Source organism: Lacerta agilis, chromosome 2, assembly GCF_009819535.1.
Source record: "Lacerta agilis isolate rLacAgi1 chromosome 2, rLacAgi1.pri, whole genome shotgun sequence".
Taxonomy (NCBI): Eukaryota; Metazoa; Chordata; class Lepidosauria; order Squamata; family Lacertidae; genus Lacerta; species Lacerta agilis.
Genome location: NC_046313.1, coordinates 28,325,475 through 28,345,578, shown reverse-complemented (window position 1 = coordinate 28,345,578; position 20,104 = coordinate 28,325,475). Strand labels below are relative to the sequence as shown.

Genomic DNA, 20,104 nt, shown 5'->3' with positions numbered 1-20,104 from the left:
GGGACAACTTCTGCTCTGAGGATTCCCCAACCCTCTGGAGCAGATTCTGTGGAGTGTAGGAGAAGAAGATGTTCCATTGTGCCCATTAAAGTAGTTCTGCTTATGCAATGACTCCACTGGATTCAACCCAGGACACAGCTATACAGCTGCAGATATAATGTTTGAAGTGCATTATACAAATGTGAGCTAATGGCAAATTCAATATACTTTTTCAAAATGCTTTTTTAAAAAGCATTTTATATGTGCCTAGATTCCACCCCAGTCAGTCCGAGTTGCAAAGCAGAGCTTTGCCAGAGTAAGTTTTGGCATTTGGGAAAGGGACTGGCCTGATAATTACCTCCACATCAGCTCTGCGAAGAAGGTGTCCAAGAGACAGAAAATGAAATCCATCACCACCAAGCGGTAGAGCTCTTGCCCCACAAAGTTCTCCCAGCACTGTGGAAAAATGGAAAAAATGAAGAGGTGTTTCTCTTTCTGGAGCTCTTGGCCAGCCAGTTGCTTCAGACATCCCTAGCAATAGAAGTTGAGTCCATCCCTGCTATGGGCAAACGTGCCAGCAAAAAGATGACATTTTGCCTCTTGCTTTTGAAGGAGCAGGGCTCTATTTGCTGCAGGTTAAAACAAGGGAAAGCAAGGCTGCCTTTGCTGCAGCTGGTCAACTCTCCTCCTGTTCCACAAGATACTTTGCATTGTTCCAGTTTTAGCATGTCCAATGAATGGATTTAAGAAACTAATATTTGGCATAAATAAGGTTTAAAAGGTTATTCAAAGCACCATAAAAGGTTTCCTGCTGCAAAGACCTTTCCCCTTTCTCATGAGCTATTTTCTGGAAATTATGAACCATTGGGAGGTGGGGGTGGGGAGGTCACTTTGTTCCAAGTACACAGAACCATTTTTTGTGTGTCTGGCTTGGTTCAATATGATAAAAACCACAGAAGACCAGCAGTTGCTAGAAATGTCCCAGCAGCAGCTTCACTCGCCACAATTTCACACTGACCTCCATTTCCGAAGTCGTGTCTTTCCTGCTCAGCCAGTGATAACACAGCAACCCTAAGATGACCATCTTCAGAATTAAGTTCCTGAAGACAAAAACAAAAAGAAAGAAAGAAAAAGAGGAAAGGAATTTCCTAAGAAACAATATTCTGAGGAAGAAAATTGTTTCCAAGTTAGATCGACTAAACCCACCCACTCCACCTCCAATTGTCAGAATGGCCAGAATGTTACCTGGAGAATCTGGTCACATCCACAGCATGCATTTAAAGCACATGGCTTCCCCCCCAAAGATTCCTGGGAGATGAATTTGTTTAAACGGGTGCTGGGAATTGTAGCTCTGTAAGGGGTACACTAGAGTTCCCAGGATTCTTTGGCGGAATCCATGTGCTTTAAGTGTGATCCACTTAGTCCTCTTGTTCTTCTGCTGGCAGGAGTAAAGAGGGAGGGGGAAAGCTATCACCAGCACATTCAAGCAAGGAGTACGAACGCCAATAGTAAAGGTAAAGGGACCCCATATCATTAGTTCCAGTCGTGTCCGACTCTGGGGTTGCAGCGCTCATCTCGCGTTACTGGCCGAGGGAGCCAGCGTACAGCTTCCAGGTCATGTGGCTAGCATGACAAAGCCGCTTCTGGCGAACCAGAACAGCACACGGAAACGCCGTTTAACTTCCCGCCAGAGCGGTACCTATTTATCTACTTGCACTTTGACATGCTTTCGAACTGCTAGGTGGGCAGGAGCTGGGACCGAGCAATGGGAGCTCATCCCGTCGCGGGGATTCGAACCGCCGACCTTCTGATCAGCAAGCCCTAGGCTCTGTGGTTTAACCCACAGCACCACCCGCGTCCCAATACTCAGACACAAAATGCAGAGGAAGCAACATGCTCCTCTGTTTCAGCTGCTAGGCTCTATGTTACCTGCAGATGGCGACATAAACCTCTAGGACAGGCGATTCCTGCTTCTCCCAGGCAGCCAGGAGGTTGTAAATGTAGGGGATGAGCAAGTTAATCAGAGACACCAGCAGAGGCAGAGCCAGGAGCAGGGCTTCTTTGCCCATGTAGTTGCTTGTCAAGAGCTTCTCATGATGAACCTGCGGAAATGGTGCACCGTGGGTTACCTGTTCAACTCTTATCAACTCCCCGCATTTAATGCAAACAGAGCTCTAAATTCTAGGAACAGGGTATAAGCATCGCAGGGTCTCCTTTATGACTATCACTGAACTCGCAACTTTCAGGCTGGGAAATTGCAGGAGATAATAATCTACATCTGCCTGTTTATTAGAGTGAAAAGTGGCCACCTTTCATGGAAGAAACAAGTGGAAAGCTAGCACTGTTGTACTACAACTCCCACCACTCCAGGCCAGCAGGGGATGATGGGGATTGTAGTCCAATAACATCTGGGGACCCAAAGCTGGAGAAGGGAGGCCTCATTTGAGCCCAAAGAGGCCAAGGAGTCCCTGCCACAGACCCAGAAAATCAGAGATAATGCTTGCTGCCAAGAACACAGCATGCCCTTGGATGGCAATGTAGCACCCATCTCACCTGGTAAATGTATATAGAGAAGTAGTGAACTCCTAGGACACACCCCAGAACAATGCCCAGAGACAGAGTCCAGGCTATCAGTAGGATTGCCAGCCTCTGCAGTCTCTTGCACAGGTTTAATGGGCGAGACCTGGATCGCCGCTCAGCCAGACACTCCTGATAAAGGAAAAGAAGAAAAACAACCACCTGAGTGATACATGAGGACAAGGGCTGCAACATGACTTCCTAGTTACATGGCCAATCTGCATTTCTTAGGAGTAGGCAATATACCCAATGCAAAAGGAGCCAGCACTAAATCCGTGGGAGAGGCACCTGGGAGTTCAAAGGAATCAAAGATTGTGACTATAATCTGCTCTGTAGTATGGGGAGGTTATCTGTACAAAAGAGCAGATCAGAGCTGTTGTCATCAAATAATTGTAGAGTTGGAAGGGATCCCCAAGGGTCATCTAGTCCAACACCCTGCAATGCAGGATTCACGGCTAAATAATCCCTGACAAATGGCCATCCAAAGTCTGCTGAAAAACCTCCAGTGGAGTCCACCATTCCACTGTTGGAACAGCTCTTACTGTCAGAAAGTTCTTCCTAATGTTTAATTGGAATCTCCTTTCTTGTAACTTGAAGCCATTGGTTTGGGTCCTACCCTCTGAGCAGCGACTCCATCTTCCACGTGGCATCATCTCTCAGCATAAGTTTATATAGTTTGGAGAGGTACGAGCATCATGGCATAGATATCACTGCCGTACAAAATGCTTTGTTCCTTCTCATTTCTAGCTACCCAGAGTGGCTACGGCAAGCCAGTCAGATGAGTGGGGTACAAAGAATAGAATTATAATAATTATTATTATATCCTGCAGCACGGGATCTCGAGAGCCCCATCACTCAGCCTTCCCAGGAAGACCAGTTTACCCACCAAGCTTGTTGCATTTTTACAGCCTGAATTGGCACATTCAGCACTTGCCTTCAGGTGAGTGCAGATGTTTTCACTCTGAAGTCGCACGGAGCGTTTCTGGATCACCTTGTAGTCCCAGGCACAGAAGACTTTGATTGCCAGGTCCCCTGATGCACTGTCCACACGGTAGCTCTCCCCAAAGGAGTGGGACATACTGCGAGGAAGGGAGAAGATACTGTCAATCAAGAGTGCTTGTGTTAGAAATACTTCCTTTAAATCAAGTCCTCCAAGCAAGACCCTTCATGATTCTTTTTTTCGTTTCTTTAAGTTATTTGCACTTTTTCTGATACCAGATTGTTGACCATCTGGCAACAAAAAGACTCTGACACTGCCTGAGTTAAGTAAGTCCCATCATGTTCCATGGCGCTTAAAGGTAAAGGGACCCCTGACCATTAGATCCAGTTGTGTCTGACTCTGGGGTTGTGGTGCTCATCTCACGTTACTGGCCGAGGGAGCCAGCGTACAGCTTCCGGGTCATGTGGCCAGCATGACTAAGCCGCTTCTGGAGAACCAGAGCAGCACATGGAAACGCTGTTTACCTTCCCACCAGAGACAAAATGAAAAAGTTGAGGACGGGTCCTGTGTAAGAGAAAAAGCAAATAAAATTCCTGAAACCTGTATCATCTCACCTGTACACCAGCAGAAGGCAGGTCACAAAGAAGGAGACCCCAGTGGCTAACACATAAGCCAGTGGCATATTGTATGGCAGACGGACAGGCCTGGCCTGCCGGCAAGTTGTGCTGCTGTTAGGGCTGAATGTGCAGGGGTCATTCAGTGTGAAGTTACTGTAGTAGCCGTAATACATCAATGTGTGATTGAAGTAGCCCTGAAAGGAGAAGAAAGAAATGGTTTCCAGCCCTTCAAGTGCCTTACCCTTTGCCCAGAGAACTTGGGCACAGCAACATGGGGATGGCTCACACATGCATGCTTGACACAACCACTGATGACACTGAATACTTACAATTCCCCTATTTCTACTCAGAGTAGAGGAGTCTGGGTTTTTTAAAAAGCCTCATGGGCTAAGCAAACACCTCTGCTGTGCAATTGTTTCCAGAAGTAGTGTTGGAATAAGGAGAAAGGCATATTTTACGTTGTGATGGGGGATTTGTGGCCCTACCAATCTTGCTGTACTACAGCTCCTATCATGCCTGACCACTGCCTGTGCTGTCTGGGCCTGATGGGAATAAAACTCCTAGGAAATCTGAATGGCCAAAGTTTCCACACACCCGTTTTTAATATCACTCCACACATGCCACTATTAGAAGTACACTGCTTTATTCCAGTGGCAGCAAAGGGACATCAGATGTACAGTATTCAACAAATGCTTACCGCTCCAGTGAGGGGCTCAAGCCCCGTGAAGGCTTTGCTGTTGGGTGTGGTAGGAGGGTAAGCAGCCTGCACGGCAACCACGAAGACCAGCAGGAGCAGAAACAAGAAGAGATTGAACATGAGCAAAGTCTTGAGGAACAGGAAGTAGGAGAGGATGCTGGACCCAAAGCGACCGCTGATCTGCTTGAGGGAATAATGCCAGGGCTGGAGGGTGTGGCGGAGGGACAGAAGGCTGTACCAGAGATTCCGGAACCCCTGCAGGGAAAACAGCCTTTGATCAGAGAAGCCCTTCAGCTGAAGAGATGGTAGCTTTCAGCAAGCCATAGGTTGGGGTCCTACAGGTGTGTTTCACCAACACACAGTTAAGCAGATTGTTCCATTTCCTGGTGAGGGTGCAGGTCATGTGCAAGAAGAGAAGGAGAGGGAGGAAATCCCATTGCATTAATGCAACTATTCAGTTGACCCCTAAGCACCTGAGCTACACTGTTCTAAGCAGCCAACCAACCCTGCTGGACTCCTTCCCATTGGCCTTGGCAGGATAAGTAAAACCACTGCAATCCATTGTGTCAGGGGTTCCCAAACTGTGGTCTGCTAGCTTCATTCAGGGGGTCTGCTGAGCATCTGAGAATTTGTGGTTGAAGATGGGAGATGCCACATTCATCACACTAGATATTCGTATTGATTTTTAATCGTATTTTCATTGCTTATTTCTTATATTGTATTTTATCGTTGAATTCTATGGAACTACAGTTGCCACAACAGGCAGAAAACCCATTAAGTGGTCCCACCAAGACCCTCAGCCATTTTCAAGTGGTCTGTGGCCGCTACATTATGTGAAACATGCAGTCGCAGCCTGTTTTGAGCAAACCACTGGGCCACAATCTCTGAAGTGTGAATTACAATGTTCTAGCTCACTGAGGTGCGGCACAAAATGAGTAAATATTTGCTTTGCATGTGGCACAGTAAGAATGTCATGAGAATATTAATTGCCTCCTCCCCAAGCCCAGCTTGGAGCCTAACATGGTGCCTTCTCAAAATGCAAGCAGAGCCAAAAATGAACTTGTGCTGAAGAGAAAGCTGACATAGGTTTTCCATTATCTGTTTACTACATTTCTACCCCACCTTTTCTTGAAGGTGATCACGGTAATGTGCTTGATTCTCTCCCCCCGCAAAAAAAAAAAATTAAAAAAAAATCATCCCCACAACACTCCTGCGAGGTAGGTCAAGCTACTGGCCCAAAGTCACTGAGAGAGCTTCATGTCTGAGTGGGAATTTGAAGCCAGGCCTTGAGTACAACACACTAATGGCACTTAGAAAGAGGCTCCTAAAACATTTTAATTCCTTGATGGCATTAACATAAACTCCATAACTGGCAAAAGTTGGGCCGAAGCCTTCCAGAGTTATTGTCTCAAATCCTTAAATACCCCATGGATTTCTTTGAAGGATTCTGATGGATATTTCCACAGCTATGTAAGGAAGATTCTGGAGGCCACATTTCTTCTCAGAGGCCTCTGAGTCTGTTTTTCTCCTCACAATATAGATATACTAATGGAGTGCTTGGGAAGCTGTTGCATGGACCAATGAGGGATTTCATTAGTTGTATGAAAGGAATTGGCCCCAATTAGGCAACCTTGCTGATAAAGGGGGAAGGAGCCTATCTAGAAAGGGTGTTGGTAAAGTTATGCCCTCATTTAGCAGCACCTTCAATGGGCATAAGCAGAGATTCTTCTCTCTTTCTGCAGGGAGCTGGTGGTGCCAAAGCAGGCTGACCTTTCCAGGGCTACTTCTACAGCATACATTTAAATCAGTAGTATATCACTTAAATAGTCACAGCTTCCTCCAAACAAATCCTGGGAACTGTAGTTTGTTAAGGGTGCTGCAGGTTGCTAGGAGACCCCTATATGCTTCGCAGAGCTGCAATTCCCAGAGTTCACCAAGAAGAGGGACTGATTGTTAAAGCACTCTGGGTACTGTGGCTCTGTGAGGGGAACAGAGGTGTCCTAATACCACTCAGCACCCTTAAAAACAGTTCCCACGATTCTTTGGGGGAAGTCATGAATTGCTGCTTGGGTTCCGAGATATTCAGGGGAGGCCTTTCTCTCAGTCCCGCCATCCTCACAGGCACGCTTGGAAGGGACGTGGGAGAGAGCCTTCTCAGTGGCTTCTCCCAGACTTTGGCACTCTCTCCCTAGAGAAGCTAGACCTGCTCCCTCCTTGTTGTCCTTCTGCCTGCAGGTGAAGCCTTTCTTATTGCAACAGGCTTTTGGGAACTGACTGTGTTTAAGGAAAAGGCTGGTGCTATGCTGTTTCATTGAAATAAACAAACAAACAAATAATAATAATGGGGTATAAAAGTGTTTTAAAGGTATGGCACAGACGCGGCCCAGGACTATGCAGGGCAGGTGAAGTTCATGACTTACTATGATGATGTGGTATTTAAGCCGGCTGCAATGTGACAAAGGAGCTCTTGTCTTGGGTTTCATCAGGGTGCCTGAGTGCCCACTTGATTCCTGCCTACAAAGGGACAGACAGAAGGATTTTTATAAAATCATTGCAAAAAGCCGCTCTTTAGATGAGAAGTACGAGCTCCTCGTGTCGTTCAGCACACTCAGCAACTGCTCCCTTGATTGCATTAATAAATAATAATAATAATAATAATAATAATAATAATAATAATAATAATAATTTATTACTTACACCCCGCTCATCTGGCTGGGCCTCCCCAACCACTCAGATATCTTCTAAAAGTCAGGTAGTTGTTTATTTCCTCGACATCTGGTGGGAGGGCATTCCACAAGGCGGGCGCCACTGCATGTCATTCCTGCCCATTTTAGTAGTGCTGAAATGGCTTAAAGGCACTGACCTCAGGTTGCACTTCTCGCCCAGGCTTAGAGGCATTGTTCTCAACATGGCGATGCGCTGGCTGGCTGGCAGGCTCCGGAGTTCTTTCACCAGCAGGCTGCGTTTGGCTAGGGAGGGAAGTATACAGGATGTTTAAAGGCCACTGCTGGAGGAGGTAAGGCCAGCTGCATTTCCAATGGCAGGCATTTTGGCGAAAGAGAGAAAATGTCAATAATAATAATAATTGTACCTTCTTGGCTCCCCTTCCTTACACATTTTGAACTAGGTCTTAAAACAAAGAAGTCATACAGAAAGCAAGGGGGGGAAACCACACACTGGATTCTGCAGCTCTGGAAAAGTATTTGTTCGTGGCCCTTCTTGGCAAGGCTGACCCTGTGCATTTTCTTGAGATAGGGCCATAACATGACAATGCCACCTTGAAGGGCTACGGTAGTTGGTCTTCTGAGCCGTCATTGGCTTGGAAAGGTATTCTGCCCCACCTGCTCTGATGAAAAAGTCCAATTGTTCTAATGATGCAAACATTTGGAAGGGCGAACCATATGCACAGAACAACGACCATTATTTCCCTAAAATGCTCATCACTCATAGACAGCTGCACAATGGGTACACGGCCCCTTCCAATTTCTTGCCAGAGTGTGCATCCCCCCAAGCTTTCCATGGCGGACTTACTATACTCTTCCTCGTGGCTGGAATCTAGGTCTAGATCAAGCTGCCGGATGCTGGGCCGCGCAGAGCGGGACACTTCTTGAAGAGGGGCGCGGTTGCTCTTCCGGCGCAGCCTGGCAGTGCGGTTACAATACTGGGAGATGACAGCTCCTCTGCTGCGGCCTGCAAGTGGATGGGAAAGAAGATGAGAGGAAGGCTCCTGGTCTGATACCATGGAGAACTTTCAGCCCCTATCATTTGTGCCCCATGCTGAAAAGCCTTAACTCTGAGACCCTGACTCTTGCAAAGGCACTTCCTTGCAGGCTTGCTCCAACTCACCAATAGTTCGGCTGGGCATGCTGGCCAGGATGCGCAGAGTGGCTGAGGAGAAGTCAAGATGTTCTGCCATCTGTCCTGGTGCCTCCCAAGCCTCAGTCCGGCGGGGAGGAGAAACCATGTAGGCCAGGTTCTCTGGAGGGAAGGGAGGAACAAAATGATTTACTGCGTAGTCTTGGGTAGGGAGGTGGAAGGGGTGTTGCCAAGCTCCTGAGAACTGCCCCATTGGAGCAGGGGTCCTCCTTACCTACTTTTCATTTCCAGTTCCGTGCATGCTCCCTCGTTTTAAATAAAAGCAGCGCTTCTCAAACTTTGAAATACTTTGCTTCCACTTTTGAACTTATTGTGCCTTCTCTCCCCAACCTCAACTCAGGAACAACCTTTCGTTCCACAGCAGACTTAAGAACAAAAGAACCACCCTGTTGAATCAGGCATACAACCCCTCTGGTCCAGCATTAAATCTTTAATGAACCGTAGCATAAAACATAAATTTTCTGTGAGTATTGCAACACTCCAGTTCTGCTAGTGCAACAGACTTCCATTTGCACAACGGAACTTCCTTCTTCTCTCCCCTGAAGGCCCCCACCACATGCCAGAGATGGCAAAAATTAGGTGTGCTAATAGAATGTACTTATTCACAGATATGTGAAACTTGTATGCATGGTACAGCAATTATGCTGCCTTCCTGATGGTCTGAGACATTGCATTGTTGTGGAAACCCATCCTTGCATTGAGGGGTGTGTGTGTGTGTGTGTGTGTAGGTTCTTTGGTTTCTACACCTTTTGAGTTCTCCACAGCTTCAATGCTGTTAACAAAGGAAGCTTCAAGGAGCCCTTGGGAGATTATTATAATTAAATTAAATTAAATTAAATGGCACATTCTGTCATGTAGGCTGAGTCGTCTATACCCTTGGGAAATCTCCCCCAGTGTTTCTTGCCAGAGGCTTCCGAAAGCACATGCGGAGTGAAATTAATATTCAGCACAACAAAAAAGCAAAACAACAACAACCCAAAAAATCTCAACTTTCATCACATCTGAGAATCTCACAAGTTCACTGCCAAATCTGTCTCTTAGTCTGCAAGTTCATGAATTCACAGTTTTGTTATTTGTATTTCATTCTTCAGTATCCAGTAATTTAGTTCACTCATCTAGCACATCAGGTTGCTTAAAATCCAAAAATTAATGTCACAATTACAACTGGTATTTTATATAAATATTTTTTTCAAATAAACAAGAAAACAAAACAGCCTAAATATGTGGAAGTTCTTAAAGCACACAATTCCAAAAATCTCTTATCACTATGTCTTGGGGACATCTAAAGTTCCTGAGTAAACAGAACAAAACCAAGAGTATATAACTTACATAGGGGCACTTTCTATATACACATCTCAGACCATTTGAAGGTCTTTGTCATGGTAGCAATGCTCTCATCCTTGAGTGCTGTAGCAGTGTTAGCTTGGAAAGAATATTATACAGTATTAACCAAGGAACAGACAGAGATGATTCTTCTCTATTTGCCAAAGTACCGGTAACTGAATTTTGCTTTGGGTAAAATTCACCGGCTTCTGCAAGCCAGTGTGGTGCAGTTGTTAAGAGGCCCAGGCTAGGGCTAGGGACACCAAGGTTCAAATACCCACTCAGTCATTAAGGTCATTGAGTGCACTGTCACCATGTCTTAGCCTAACCTACCTTGCAGGGTTGTTGTAGAAGAAAGAACTGGCTGGAAATGGAATAAATAAATAGGCGTGAAAATATAAGTTTGTTCTCATTCTACTTTCACTACATACAGATCGGATTGCAAAATCAGCTTCTCGGAAATAAAAACAATTCTGATTAGCTGTAGTACTCCTGCATTTTAGGGGAGGCTAAAATGTTCTGAAATTAGGATGCTGTGCATTTAGCAATATCTGTCAACCCTGACTTTCTAAGTGAGAACTTGGAAGCTACCATCAAAACACTTCCCCAGGTCTTTCTCCTGCTCTGTAACCACACTGGCCTCTGAGGAAAAGCAGAATCAAGAAAAATTACTTTCACCACACAAATCACACTCTATTTTCCTGCAGCAATCAGAGGGATAATATCCAACCAGCAATTCTCAACAGTAAGCCGCATTGTCTGCCTCACCTCTGCCCCTGGGAGCCAGATTCTGCATCTCCACCTCCTCCTGTTCAGCCAGCCAGCTCTGCTCCTTGATGAGCTGGTGGAAGGAATCGTGCACAGCACCTTCATCGTAAGGACTTATGTCCTGGCTGTGGGGGGACAGAGAACCGGGATACAGAATTATTCATAGAAACCCAGAATGGTAGAGTTGGAAGGGATCCCGAGGTTCATCTGGTCCAACCCCTTGCAATGAAGGAATTTCAACTAAAGCATTAAGCTGGTGCATTGCCTAAGAAAACAGCATCCCAACTCCCAGCTAGATCCATGTGTAGGATAATGCTAGGAGTCAGATGTATATAGAGCCTAAGAAAAGAGATATCCCACAAGGCAGTGTTTATTATCAGTCAACAAAGCAGTAACTGTGGACCACCAGTTTTAGAATGCAGCACACATGTCCTCCACCACACCTAAAGCAACAGACCTAAGAGAGGGCCTATGACAACAGTGAGGAATGGCTAGGGGAGGGGAAGCTCAAGAGGAGCAGGGGCCTGCTGCTGCCCCCAGCACCTGTCACCTGAGGGGGCTGCCTCACTCTACCTAATGAAAAGGATTTTGAGAAGTGCCTTAGTTCAGAGGCAAGATTAATGAAATGTATATGTACCATTTCCCTCTTCTTGCAGAGCCCATAGGTGCATAAATCCTGTACCTCCACAGGTGAAACTCGAAAAATTAGAATATCATGGAAAAGTCCATTTATGTAAGCAATTGTTTTCATTAGCTACTGGAGTTTAATATATGAGATAGACTCATGGCATGCAAAGTGAGATATGTCAAGCCTCTGCTTGTTGTAACTGTGATGATTATGGCGTGCAGCTGATGAAAACCCCAAAGTTGAAATTGTTAATTTGGGGTTCTCATCAGCTGTACGCCATAATCATCACAATTATAACAAATAAAGGCTTGACATAGCTTGCTTTGCATGACATGAGTCTATCTCGTATATTAGTTTCACCTTTTAAGTTGAATTACTGAAAGAAATGAACCTTTCCACGATATTCTAATTTTTCGAGTTTCACCTGTAGTTTCCCAGTTCAAAGCTTTGCCATTTGTACTGCAAGGAACTGTGGAACTCATTGCCACATGGTCCAATAATGGGAAGTAGAATATATTTCATCAAAAGATCAGACAATTTTTATAAAAGGAAATGAACATTTTAAAAGTTTAGGTAGGGGGATCAGCATCCTCCTGCTGTTTTGAAACATGCTGGGGATGGATGCGAATTACATATGTGGTGGAGTAATCTATTATTGCTCTGTGCAGTTGGTTGCAGGCTTCTCCCAACTTGTCCACAGCTGAATAAATTTTGGAGCCAAGGACTAAAATAGAACACCTGCCTGTCCCAGTAAGTTTTTTCTAGTGCCATTAAAGAAAGCTTGCATTCTGCAAACATAGATGCTACTGGAGGTGGCACACACACAGAGAGAGAGAGAGAGAGAGAGAGAGAGAGAGAGAGATGAATCTGAAGAACTTCCCAATATTCCATCACATCTGTGCTGGAATCTATCCTCTACAATGGAGTAAATCCCTCAGGCCCTATCTTTTGAACAAAAATGTCTAATTTCCAGGTATTTCTAACAGTTGGGGTGTCCATAACTTTGTGCATGCCAAAGTTCAGCTTTCTGGGGGGCTTGGAAGTATCCTTGTGGCACATTTATTTGCCCCCTGCTTCTAGGGAGAGCCTTGGAAGCCCCCCCCCCCCCCCCGCTTCGGACTTCTGTGGTTATCAGGGTACCACATTTCAGCTTCTTAGTTACCAAAGAAGTGGTGTAACCACCTGGGTTCTGTTTTGCATACAAGATAGGACAATCATTTCCTCTTTCAGACTTTCCCTGTTGCCAGGTTAGTGCATCTAGATTTCTGGGAATATCTTTTTGAGTCTTCCATTTGAAGGAAAATAAGGCACGAGTGACTAGGATGCCTTCGAACAGGAACACAGGAAGTTGCCTTATACTGACTAAAGTCACCAGACCAACTGTCCATCTAGATCAGTTTTGTCTGGGACCCTCCCAGCCCTACCTGGAGATGCTAGTGATTGAACATGGGACCTTCAGCATGCAAAGTAGATCCGCTACCTACTGAGTTACGTAATCCCTTCTCTAAAACATTACACAGATACCAAATTTCAGGATGAAGACAGTTTATGGCAAAAAAACCCAAAAAACCCATATTGGCAATTTCAATACCCCTGGCACCATGGAGTTAATGAGGCCCGAGTGTATTTTCATTAATTTACATCATTTAAAATACTGTCACTCACCTGGCAGCCTCCCTGCTCTCGGTGGCAGGAAAGGTGAAGGCCACCGTGTGAGACATCTTGTCCTCCCTCAACAGCACCAATTGCTTGCCTACTGGTTTGCTTGTCTCTTCATGGCTCAGTCCGACGGCGTTTCTAAATGCAAGTTAGAGAGGGATCCCATCACCGATGAGCTGCTTCTGCTGAGGTGGCCCCACTTTGGTGCTCAGCGCTGCTACACTTGAGATCACAAGACTTTTGAGGTTAGGACGACTGATCTGGCTTAATCCTGTTGACTCCCACAGACAGCAAAGTTAGGTCTGGAGTTATGAGCTCCCTCTATGCTACAAGGAGGGCCACCAAGACCAGGAACTCAAAGCTACCTTCAACTCCCGCTGCAAGACTCTTTTAAACAGAAGGCAAATGTCTACCGCCACAGCAGCCCAGTCAGCTAGGAGTAAAACACTGCGAAGAGGAAGGAAACGGAGGTCGAGACAAAGGCTGCAATTCAGCATGGTGCAGTGACCTTGCTCTGCGTTTCACCACTGAGATAACACACAAACACAGAGCAGCAGATTCCAGGACGGTCAGAACTCCACCCGCTCAGGGGAGGAAAAGAGTGCCTTTCTCCATTCTCTTGACTGAAAGGGCAGGGGAGCACTTCTCATGAACCCACCCACATGCAGGTGTTTCTCATACATCCGCCTGCGCTGCTCTGGGAGCAGACAAACTCACTAAAGTTTATTTTGACTGCCTCGGCCTTCATCAGACAACACCAGCTGTCGCCACATGTTGCCAGGGAGATAAGGGGTTGGTTTTTTTTTTTTTTTGCAGTTCAGTGCACAAGGGCTGCTTGGCTTCCAAGGGGTAAGGAGACCCTGTCATCACTCGGAATTTAGGGGTCAGCAAACTTTTTCAGGGGGGGGCGGTCCACTGTCCCTGAGACCTTGTGTGGGGCCAGACTATATTTTTTTTGGGGGGGGAATAATGAACCAATTCCTATGCCCCACAAATAACCCAAGAGATGCATTTTAAATAAAAACAAACATTTTACTCATGTAAAAACAGCAGGCAGGTGCCACAAGTAACCCAGAGATGCATTTTAAATAAAAGCACACATTCTACTCATGTAAAAACACGCTGATTCCTAGACCGTCCACGGGCCGGATTTAGAAGGCGACTGGGCCGGATCCGACCTCTGGGCCTTAGTTTGCCTACCGATGGATTAAATAGTTCCCTCACAAAACGCCTCACTTGCTTCAATGCACTGAAAACTACAGCAACAGTACAAGCAAACAAAGCAGCTGGTGCTTCCTGTCTGACAGGAAACACCAGGAACTCCTGCTTCAGGTTCCAGGAAAAGTCTGAAGCTTTTAGGGCACACGGGAGAATGAAGGAAATAAATGATTGGATGCCTGAAGTGTGTTTTACACACAAGATAAAAGCTGAGCATGGTTGCCCATAGTTCTGACGTCCATAGCCAGGAAATGACTTTGTTCATACTGTGTCACTCAGTTCGGGAGGAGTTGCAACATATTTTTTGCTTTGAAGGAGGTCTCATTTCAAGAGCCTGGTGCAAGGGACACCCGTTATTTCACAAGCCTATATCAATACTGCAGAAGAAAAACAACAACAACAGTGTAGTGCCCTTACTTCTTGAAACCGTAACCCCATTGTTTTAAGTAAGGGCGAGGGAACTTGTGGCCCTCCAGACGTTGTTGAACTTTTATCTTTCATCAGCCACAGCCAGCATGAAATATGGGCAGGGACGATGGGAACTGGAGGTCAGTAACATCTGGTGGACCAGAGGTGCCTCACTGCTGGACCACAACTACTATTATCCCCAAACACAGACCATGATGGCAGGTGCCAGCTACAGGTTACCCAATCTTGTTTGGAGATGCTGGGGATTGAACCTGGGACTGCATGCACGGCAGATGTTTTACCACTGGGCTATGGCCCCTCCTCAGACCATCTGTGAGAGATATTTATTATGGGAATGCAGCACTCCCATGGGAACTTTTGTTAGTGACTCATCTCACAGTTAGGAAGCCTTGCTTAAATACTGGATTTATTCTAGAGCATTCCTTATTATATGCCGACCCTACTTATTTCCCCTCACTCTGTTGACATTTTGGGCTCTTTTAGGCTTTTTCTATGTGGCAAAAGTTGTTCTGTCTTCTTTTCATTTCAGCCTTCCATAGGCCGGAACCATCTTACCACGCCTCCACCCAGAGCTTCCACGCTTCCCTCACAGTTACAGCTCCCTGAACCCTTTGGCCTTTCTTTTGACCTTGCTTAACATTATTCATCAACTTCTCTCTTTTGACTAAAGTGGGAATTGTATTAGAAGTATTGACGGAGGCAGGTCTTACAGCAAAATGCTCTGCTCCTCTCCTTCAAGTAGCCCTGAAAGAGATTTCAGCTAAAATGTCCAGGAGCTGCATTTTAATTATTAGGCCTGCAGAAAGGAAGGCGACTGGCTGATGTGAAACCTATTGCGAAGGTAATGTGAAACTTAACAACGTACCATACTACTGCCCTGGCTGCCTCCAAGAACAAGCCTGAGGAAACCTTGGCTCCAAGTTCATCCTAGCTTAGGAACAACCACTGATCTTCAGAATGCCTTATCAGAGCGAGCAGAAAGGTTTAGCCCTGTACAGTAATGGCGTTTGATGCAGACTGGAATTGTTGGAACACTTACAATTCCTCCTCTATACACACTATTTATTTAAAGCACATCGCACCCCTGCCAAGAATTCTGGGAACTGCAATTTATCCCTCAAAGAGCTACAATTCCCAGCCCCCTTAACAAACTAGAGTTCCCAGGATTCTTGGGGAGCTTTAAATGTGTGGTGTGTAAGCTGCCTGTATGTAAACCCCAAGCTTTACACTCTCTCGCTTCTCACCAGAATGCAGGGGGCCTGGCAGCTGGTACAGCAAGGATGCAACAAAAGGCATTTGTTTGCCCAGTCGAGGCTGCCAGCCCTTCTCCAGCCTCCATATAAATTAGAATGCTTTCTTCTGCTTTAGCATCAGCCTAATAAAATGCCAGAATGCCAGGCCTTTGCTACAGCCTTTGTCCAAGCAAAGAGTCACACCCGTCTCCTGCAGTTTGGTCTTGAGAGCGTCTATATATCCCTAACATTCACACTTTATGCATTCCCCCATTTTTAATGGGACTATTCTCTTTGGGCTGAAGTAGACTTGCACCCTGGCCAGTTTTCATTTAACATCTGCAAAACTAGGCAGCAGGCACCGGTCAAATTTATGCATGTGTAAATGAACTCTTAACTATGCAATTGGCCAGAGGCAGTATTCTTTCCCCCTTCTTGGAATAAATGCCAAATCACAGAGAAACAGTGATTTTGTATGGTATGGGGGCACACACAGACTCTCATTACTACAGCAGGCACAGGGTTATGTTGGGGAGCAGCTGCATCCACTTCTAACTCAACACAAATCTCAGTGGTGGCTTAATTATCGCTTCTTGGCAGCCACACAGTAGAAGAATCATTACAACAGGCATGGCCACCACTGGACATGGAAGAGTTAATCACAGTACATTCAGGCCTCTCCTCCCAGCCCCCAGCAGCAGGAATTTCAGAGTGTTTTGCTCACCCAGCCTGTGGTGGGCATGTTTGGACAGATATGGGTTGGGCTGCATACCCATTCCTATACATTCACCAGAACAGGAACAGTTCTATGTAGGGAAAAGGATGAAACTCATGTGCAGATTGTTACATGTGATGTCTGCATGCATCTTTTTCACTGGGTATATATTAGGATGGAAACAGAGACGTGTAAAATTGTCACATGATGCTTCCGCACTTTCTTCCATATGGAAGTATGTTTTCCTGTAAGAATTCTTAAGAACCAAGAAGCCCATATTCAACACCAGAACTGCTAAAGCCACTGTTTCTCAGTTAGAGTGAAACCTGCTACACTAGGTCACATGTAGGGGAGGATGGACAGGTCAGGACCATCATGTGGGAATCCTAGAACATTGGGAGGGGGTACATATGCCCCTCCAGATGTTGCTAGACTACAACTCTCATCATCCCTGACCCTTAGCCATGCTGGCTGGGGCAGCTAGAAGTTGGGAGTCCAACATCTGGAGGGAAATAGGTTCACCGCCTCCTGTCCCAAATGAAAAAATCAAAGCAATCTCAGGATGGTCACCCATGAGAGCCAGGATTGGCTAAGCAATTAGAAGCACTGCTCTGGTGCCTTCGTGCTGCTGCATTCCAGATGTAGTGGGTTTTTTGGACTGAACTGATCACCTGCCAGTTAACAAGGACAGGGCTGGGCTCACATCTGGCTTCCTGCAGTGAGTAGGGTGGTGCCCCCAGAGAAACAGTGCCTCTTTCAAAAACACTTTTTGCACTGCCAGTTCAACACCCTGCAGCACCCAAATAGGAATGCAGAAATAAAGCTGGCAGGGTGTGCCCTTAGTGCTGTGCAATTGGTAATTCTCACCCCCCAAACCAGATAGCTTACTTACCAGTGTAAGGACACCCAGAAGACCTCTGAACTCCATGAAATTTCTCACGCTTCCAGGGCTAGAGAGAGCCTTGACCAGAGCATCCTACTTCCCTGGCAGAAGGCAAAGGCATGCTTCCATCCTGACATACCTTTGCATTCTTACTTTCTCTCCACAGCAGCTTCTGAAACAATGGAAACAATAGAAATGCTGCATGCCCAAGGCTTGCCTGCAGGGCCAAGAAAGTGTTCCAAAGATCTCTGCTTCTGCTGTGCCAAGAAGCACAGGCTGCAGCCTCATCCTCCACCCTCCCCCTATCCCTTTTCTGCAGACAGCTCTTTCATATTATCTGGTCTGATACAGCAGGACAGCCCAGGAGTCAGAGAAGCACAGTGGAGGGGTTAATCCAAACAAAATAAAAAAAAATCCTTCCAGTAGCACCTTAGAGCAGTGTTTTTCAACCACTGTTCCGTGGCACACTAGTGTGCCGCGAGATGTTGCCTGGTGTGCCGTGGGAAAAATTGAAAAATTACTTTATATATAGTCAATATAGGCACAGAGTTAAATTTTTAAACATTTTCTAATGGTGGTGTGCCTCGTGATTTTCTTCATGAAACAAGTGTGCCTTTGCCCAAAAAAGGTTGAAAAACACTGCCTTAGAGACCAACTAAGTTTGTTATTGGTATGAGCTTTCGTGTGCATGCACACTTCTTCAGATACCACACTTCTTTCGTGTGCATGCACACTTCTTCAGATACCAAGTGTGCATGCACACGAAAGCTCATACCAATAACAAACGTAGTTAGTCTCTAAGGTGCTACTGGAAGCATTTTTTTATATTTTGTTTGGACTATGGCAGACCAACACGGCTACCTACCTGTAACTAGAACTAGGGGTTAATCAAAACAGCTTTCACTCGAAGGAGAGTACAACACACCGACACCCACACCCAGCAAGCAGGACCACTTAGCAGAATATCCAATTTATTAGGATCATCCCAACTGCAATCATATACAGTACAGTATATAATTACCTAGGAGTATAGTTTCAATTTGTAAAGCACACTGACATTTAACAAAATATCTCTAGTCAGCTGAAAAAACAACCTTTAACTTTTAATGAAGCTTCCATTTAAACTGCCACTGTGAAGCAAGGACGACATCAAAGAAAAGGAAAGCAGTACCCAGCCTTTGCTCATTTTCCTCAACCCCAAACTTCCTCTTTGCTAATCTGTCACAAACATTTTCACCTCATTTACTTGCCAGAACAAGGAGACTGTCAATCACACTGGCACTCTGGCAGAAGGCACTACCTTAGAAAAAAAAAAAAGTCCAAGCACCCCTACGCTACTGGAAAAGCATCATTTCCGTTTACTACAACCCACTACCCAATTCCCCTTTATTACATTGGCGCTTAACATCTCGGGCTACTGGGAAGCAAGTCAACCGAGGTCATTGACACTTTCTTGCAAGTAAACTTGCTTGTGACCCTAGCATTACTTTTCATTTGAAAGTGCTCCAGTAGGGTACGTGGAATATGAAAGGTGGGGCCCAGCTAACGCTACTAACTAGAAAAATTCCACACACACCAAGTCACAGGGGGGGCTGACTTTAAAATCATGTTATAGTGAAAATAAAAGGTTTCAGAGCTTTCTTGCATCCAAAATTTCCGTATAATTACTGCAGCTATGTTATATTTCTCATCATGAACTATATTTAGCAATGTCTTGGGCATTTTGCTACAAGTAAATAAAACAATACTTCGGTTGAGGCAAGGGAAGCTTTACTGTGTGCAGGAGTGACTTTAGAACTTCTAAAAGCAATAACTGTACATCTAATAACTCCACACCACCTTGACCCACTGGAAAACCTTTTGCCCATCAAGCCAATAGTACCCCATTTCTGCTTGTACCCCAGCCCCTCTTTGAAGGCTTTCAATAGAGAGAAAGGCAGATTTATTCATTTTTACTAAAAAAAAATCAAATCAAATCAAAACAGACCTGATTCCAGCCCACGACTCCTGGCGAGGCACTACGGTAGTTTTAGGACCCTGCAGCTTACTAAGCTGCTCCTGTTGCCTTTTTCTATCTCCCTTTGCTGCTTGGAGGGAGAGAATGAGGAAGGGAGCAAAGGCAGCTGCTCGTTGTGTACATGCACGCCACGGGCATTTTATTCCCTTTCTCTCTTGAACCATAAAGGATGGGCCAGAAAGCGTTTTGGCCAAATACGATAGAGTATCTAAGAGGCCGTACTTCTGCATATGCAACAGAGTGGGTGTGAGAAGGGACGGTCACGGGTCTTCAATCCAGAGCAGTTTTGTTACCTTCCCACGCTGAGACTATTGAGAATCAGAACGATGATGCATCGGGGACACAAAAGAAGTCCTCAGTTTGCAGCCCATCTCCACTCAGAATACAGCGGCAGATCATCAGAGGCAATAACAATGCAAGAAAATGTTCCAGTACTTACAAAACAAGGGGAACTGAGTTATTTCTCAGTCCAGCAAGTCACAAGCAGCCTTTCTGCGGCATCTTACTCACTAACCTGGTGGGATCCTGTGGTTTTGATCAGTAGAA

The 20,104-nt window shown here is 45.6% G+C and overlaps 1 protein-coding gene across 5 annotated transcripts in view; it reads right to left on the bottom strand.

The window, feature by feature from the left end:
* Nucleotides 1-20,104, bottom strand: part of TMC6 (transmembrane channel like 6) — a 27,826-nt gene extending 7,722 nt beyond the window's left edge. For 2 of the 5 annotated variants that reach the window (XM_033139069.1, XM_033139073.1), the window contains exons 1-14: nucleotides 17,551-17,871; nucleotides 13,071-13,202; nucleotides 10,778-10,902; nucleotides 8,657-8,788; nucleotides 8,342-8,500; nucleotides 7,674-7,779; nucleotides 7,231-7,324; nucleotides 4,811-5,065; nucleotides 4,111-4,307; nucleotides 3,491-3,635; nucleotides 2,533-2,688; nucleotides 1,909-2,081; nucleotides 998-1,079; nucleotides 338-435 (exon numbers count right to left, since the gene is read on the bottom strand). In XM_033139069.1, coding sequence (XP_032994960.1) covers nucleotides 338-435; nucleotides 998-1,079; nucleotides 1,909-2,081; nucleotides 2,533-2,688; nucleotides 3,491-3,635; nucleotides 4,111-4,307; nucleotides 4,811-5,065; nucleotides 7,231-7,324; nucleotides 7,674-7,779; nucleotides 8,342-8,500; nucleotides 8,657-8,788; nucleotides 10,778-10,902; nucleotides 13,071-13,126 — 1,778 coding nt within the window. In that variant the 5' untranslated portion in view covers nucleotides 13,127-13,202; nucleotides 17,551-17,871. Of the gene's footprint in view, nucleotides 1-337; nucleotides 436-997; nucleotides 1,080-1,908; nucleotides 2,082-2,532; nucleotides 2,689-3,490; nucleotides 3,636-4,110; nucleotides 4,308-4,810; nucleotides 5,066-7,230; nucleotides 7,325-7,673; nucleotides 7,780-8,341; nucleotides 8,501-8,656; nucleotides 8,789-10,777; nucleotides 10,903-13,070; nucleotides 13,203-17,550; nucleotides 17,872-19,997; nucleotides 20,051-20,072 lie in introns of those variants that run through there. The other 3 variants (XM_033139070.1, XM_033139072.1, XM_033139071.1) reach the window with 3 other exon arrangements.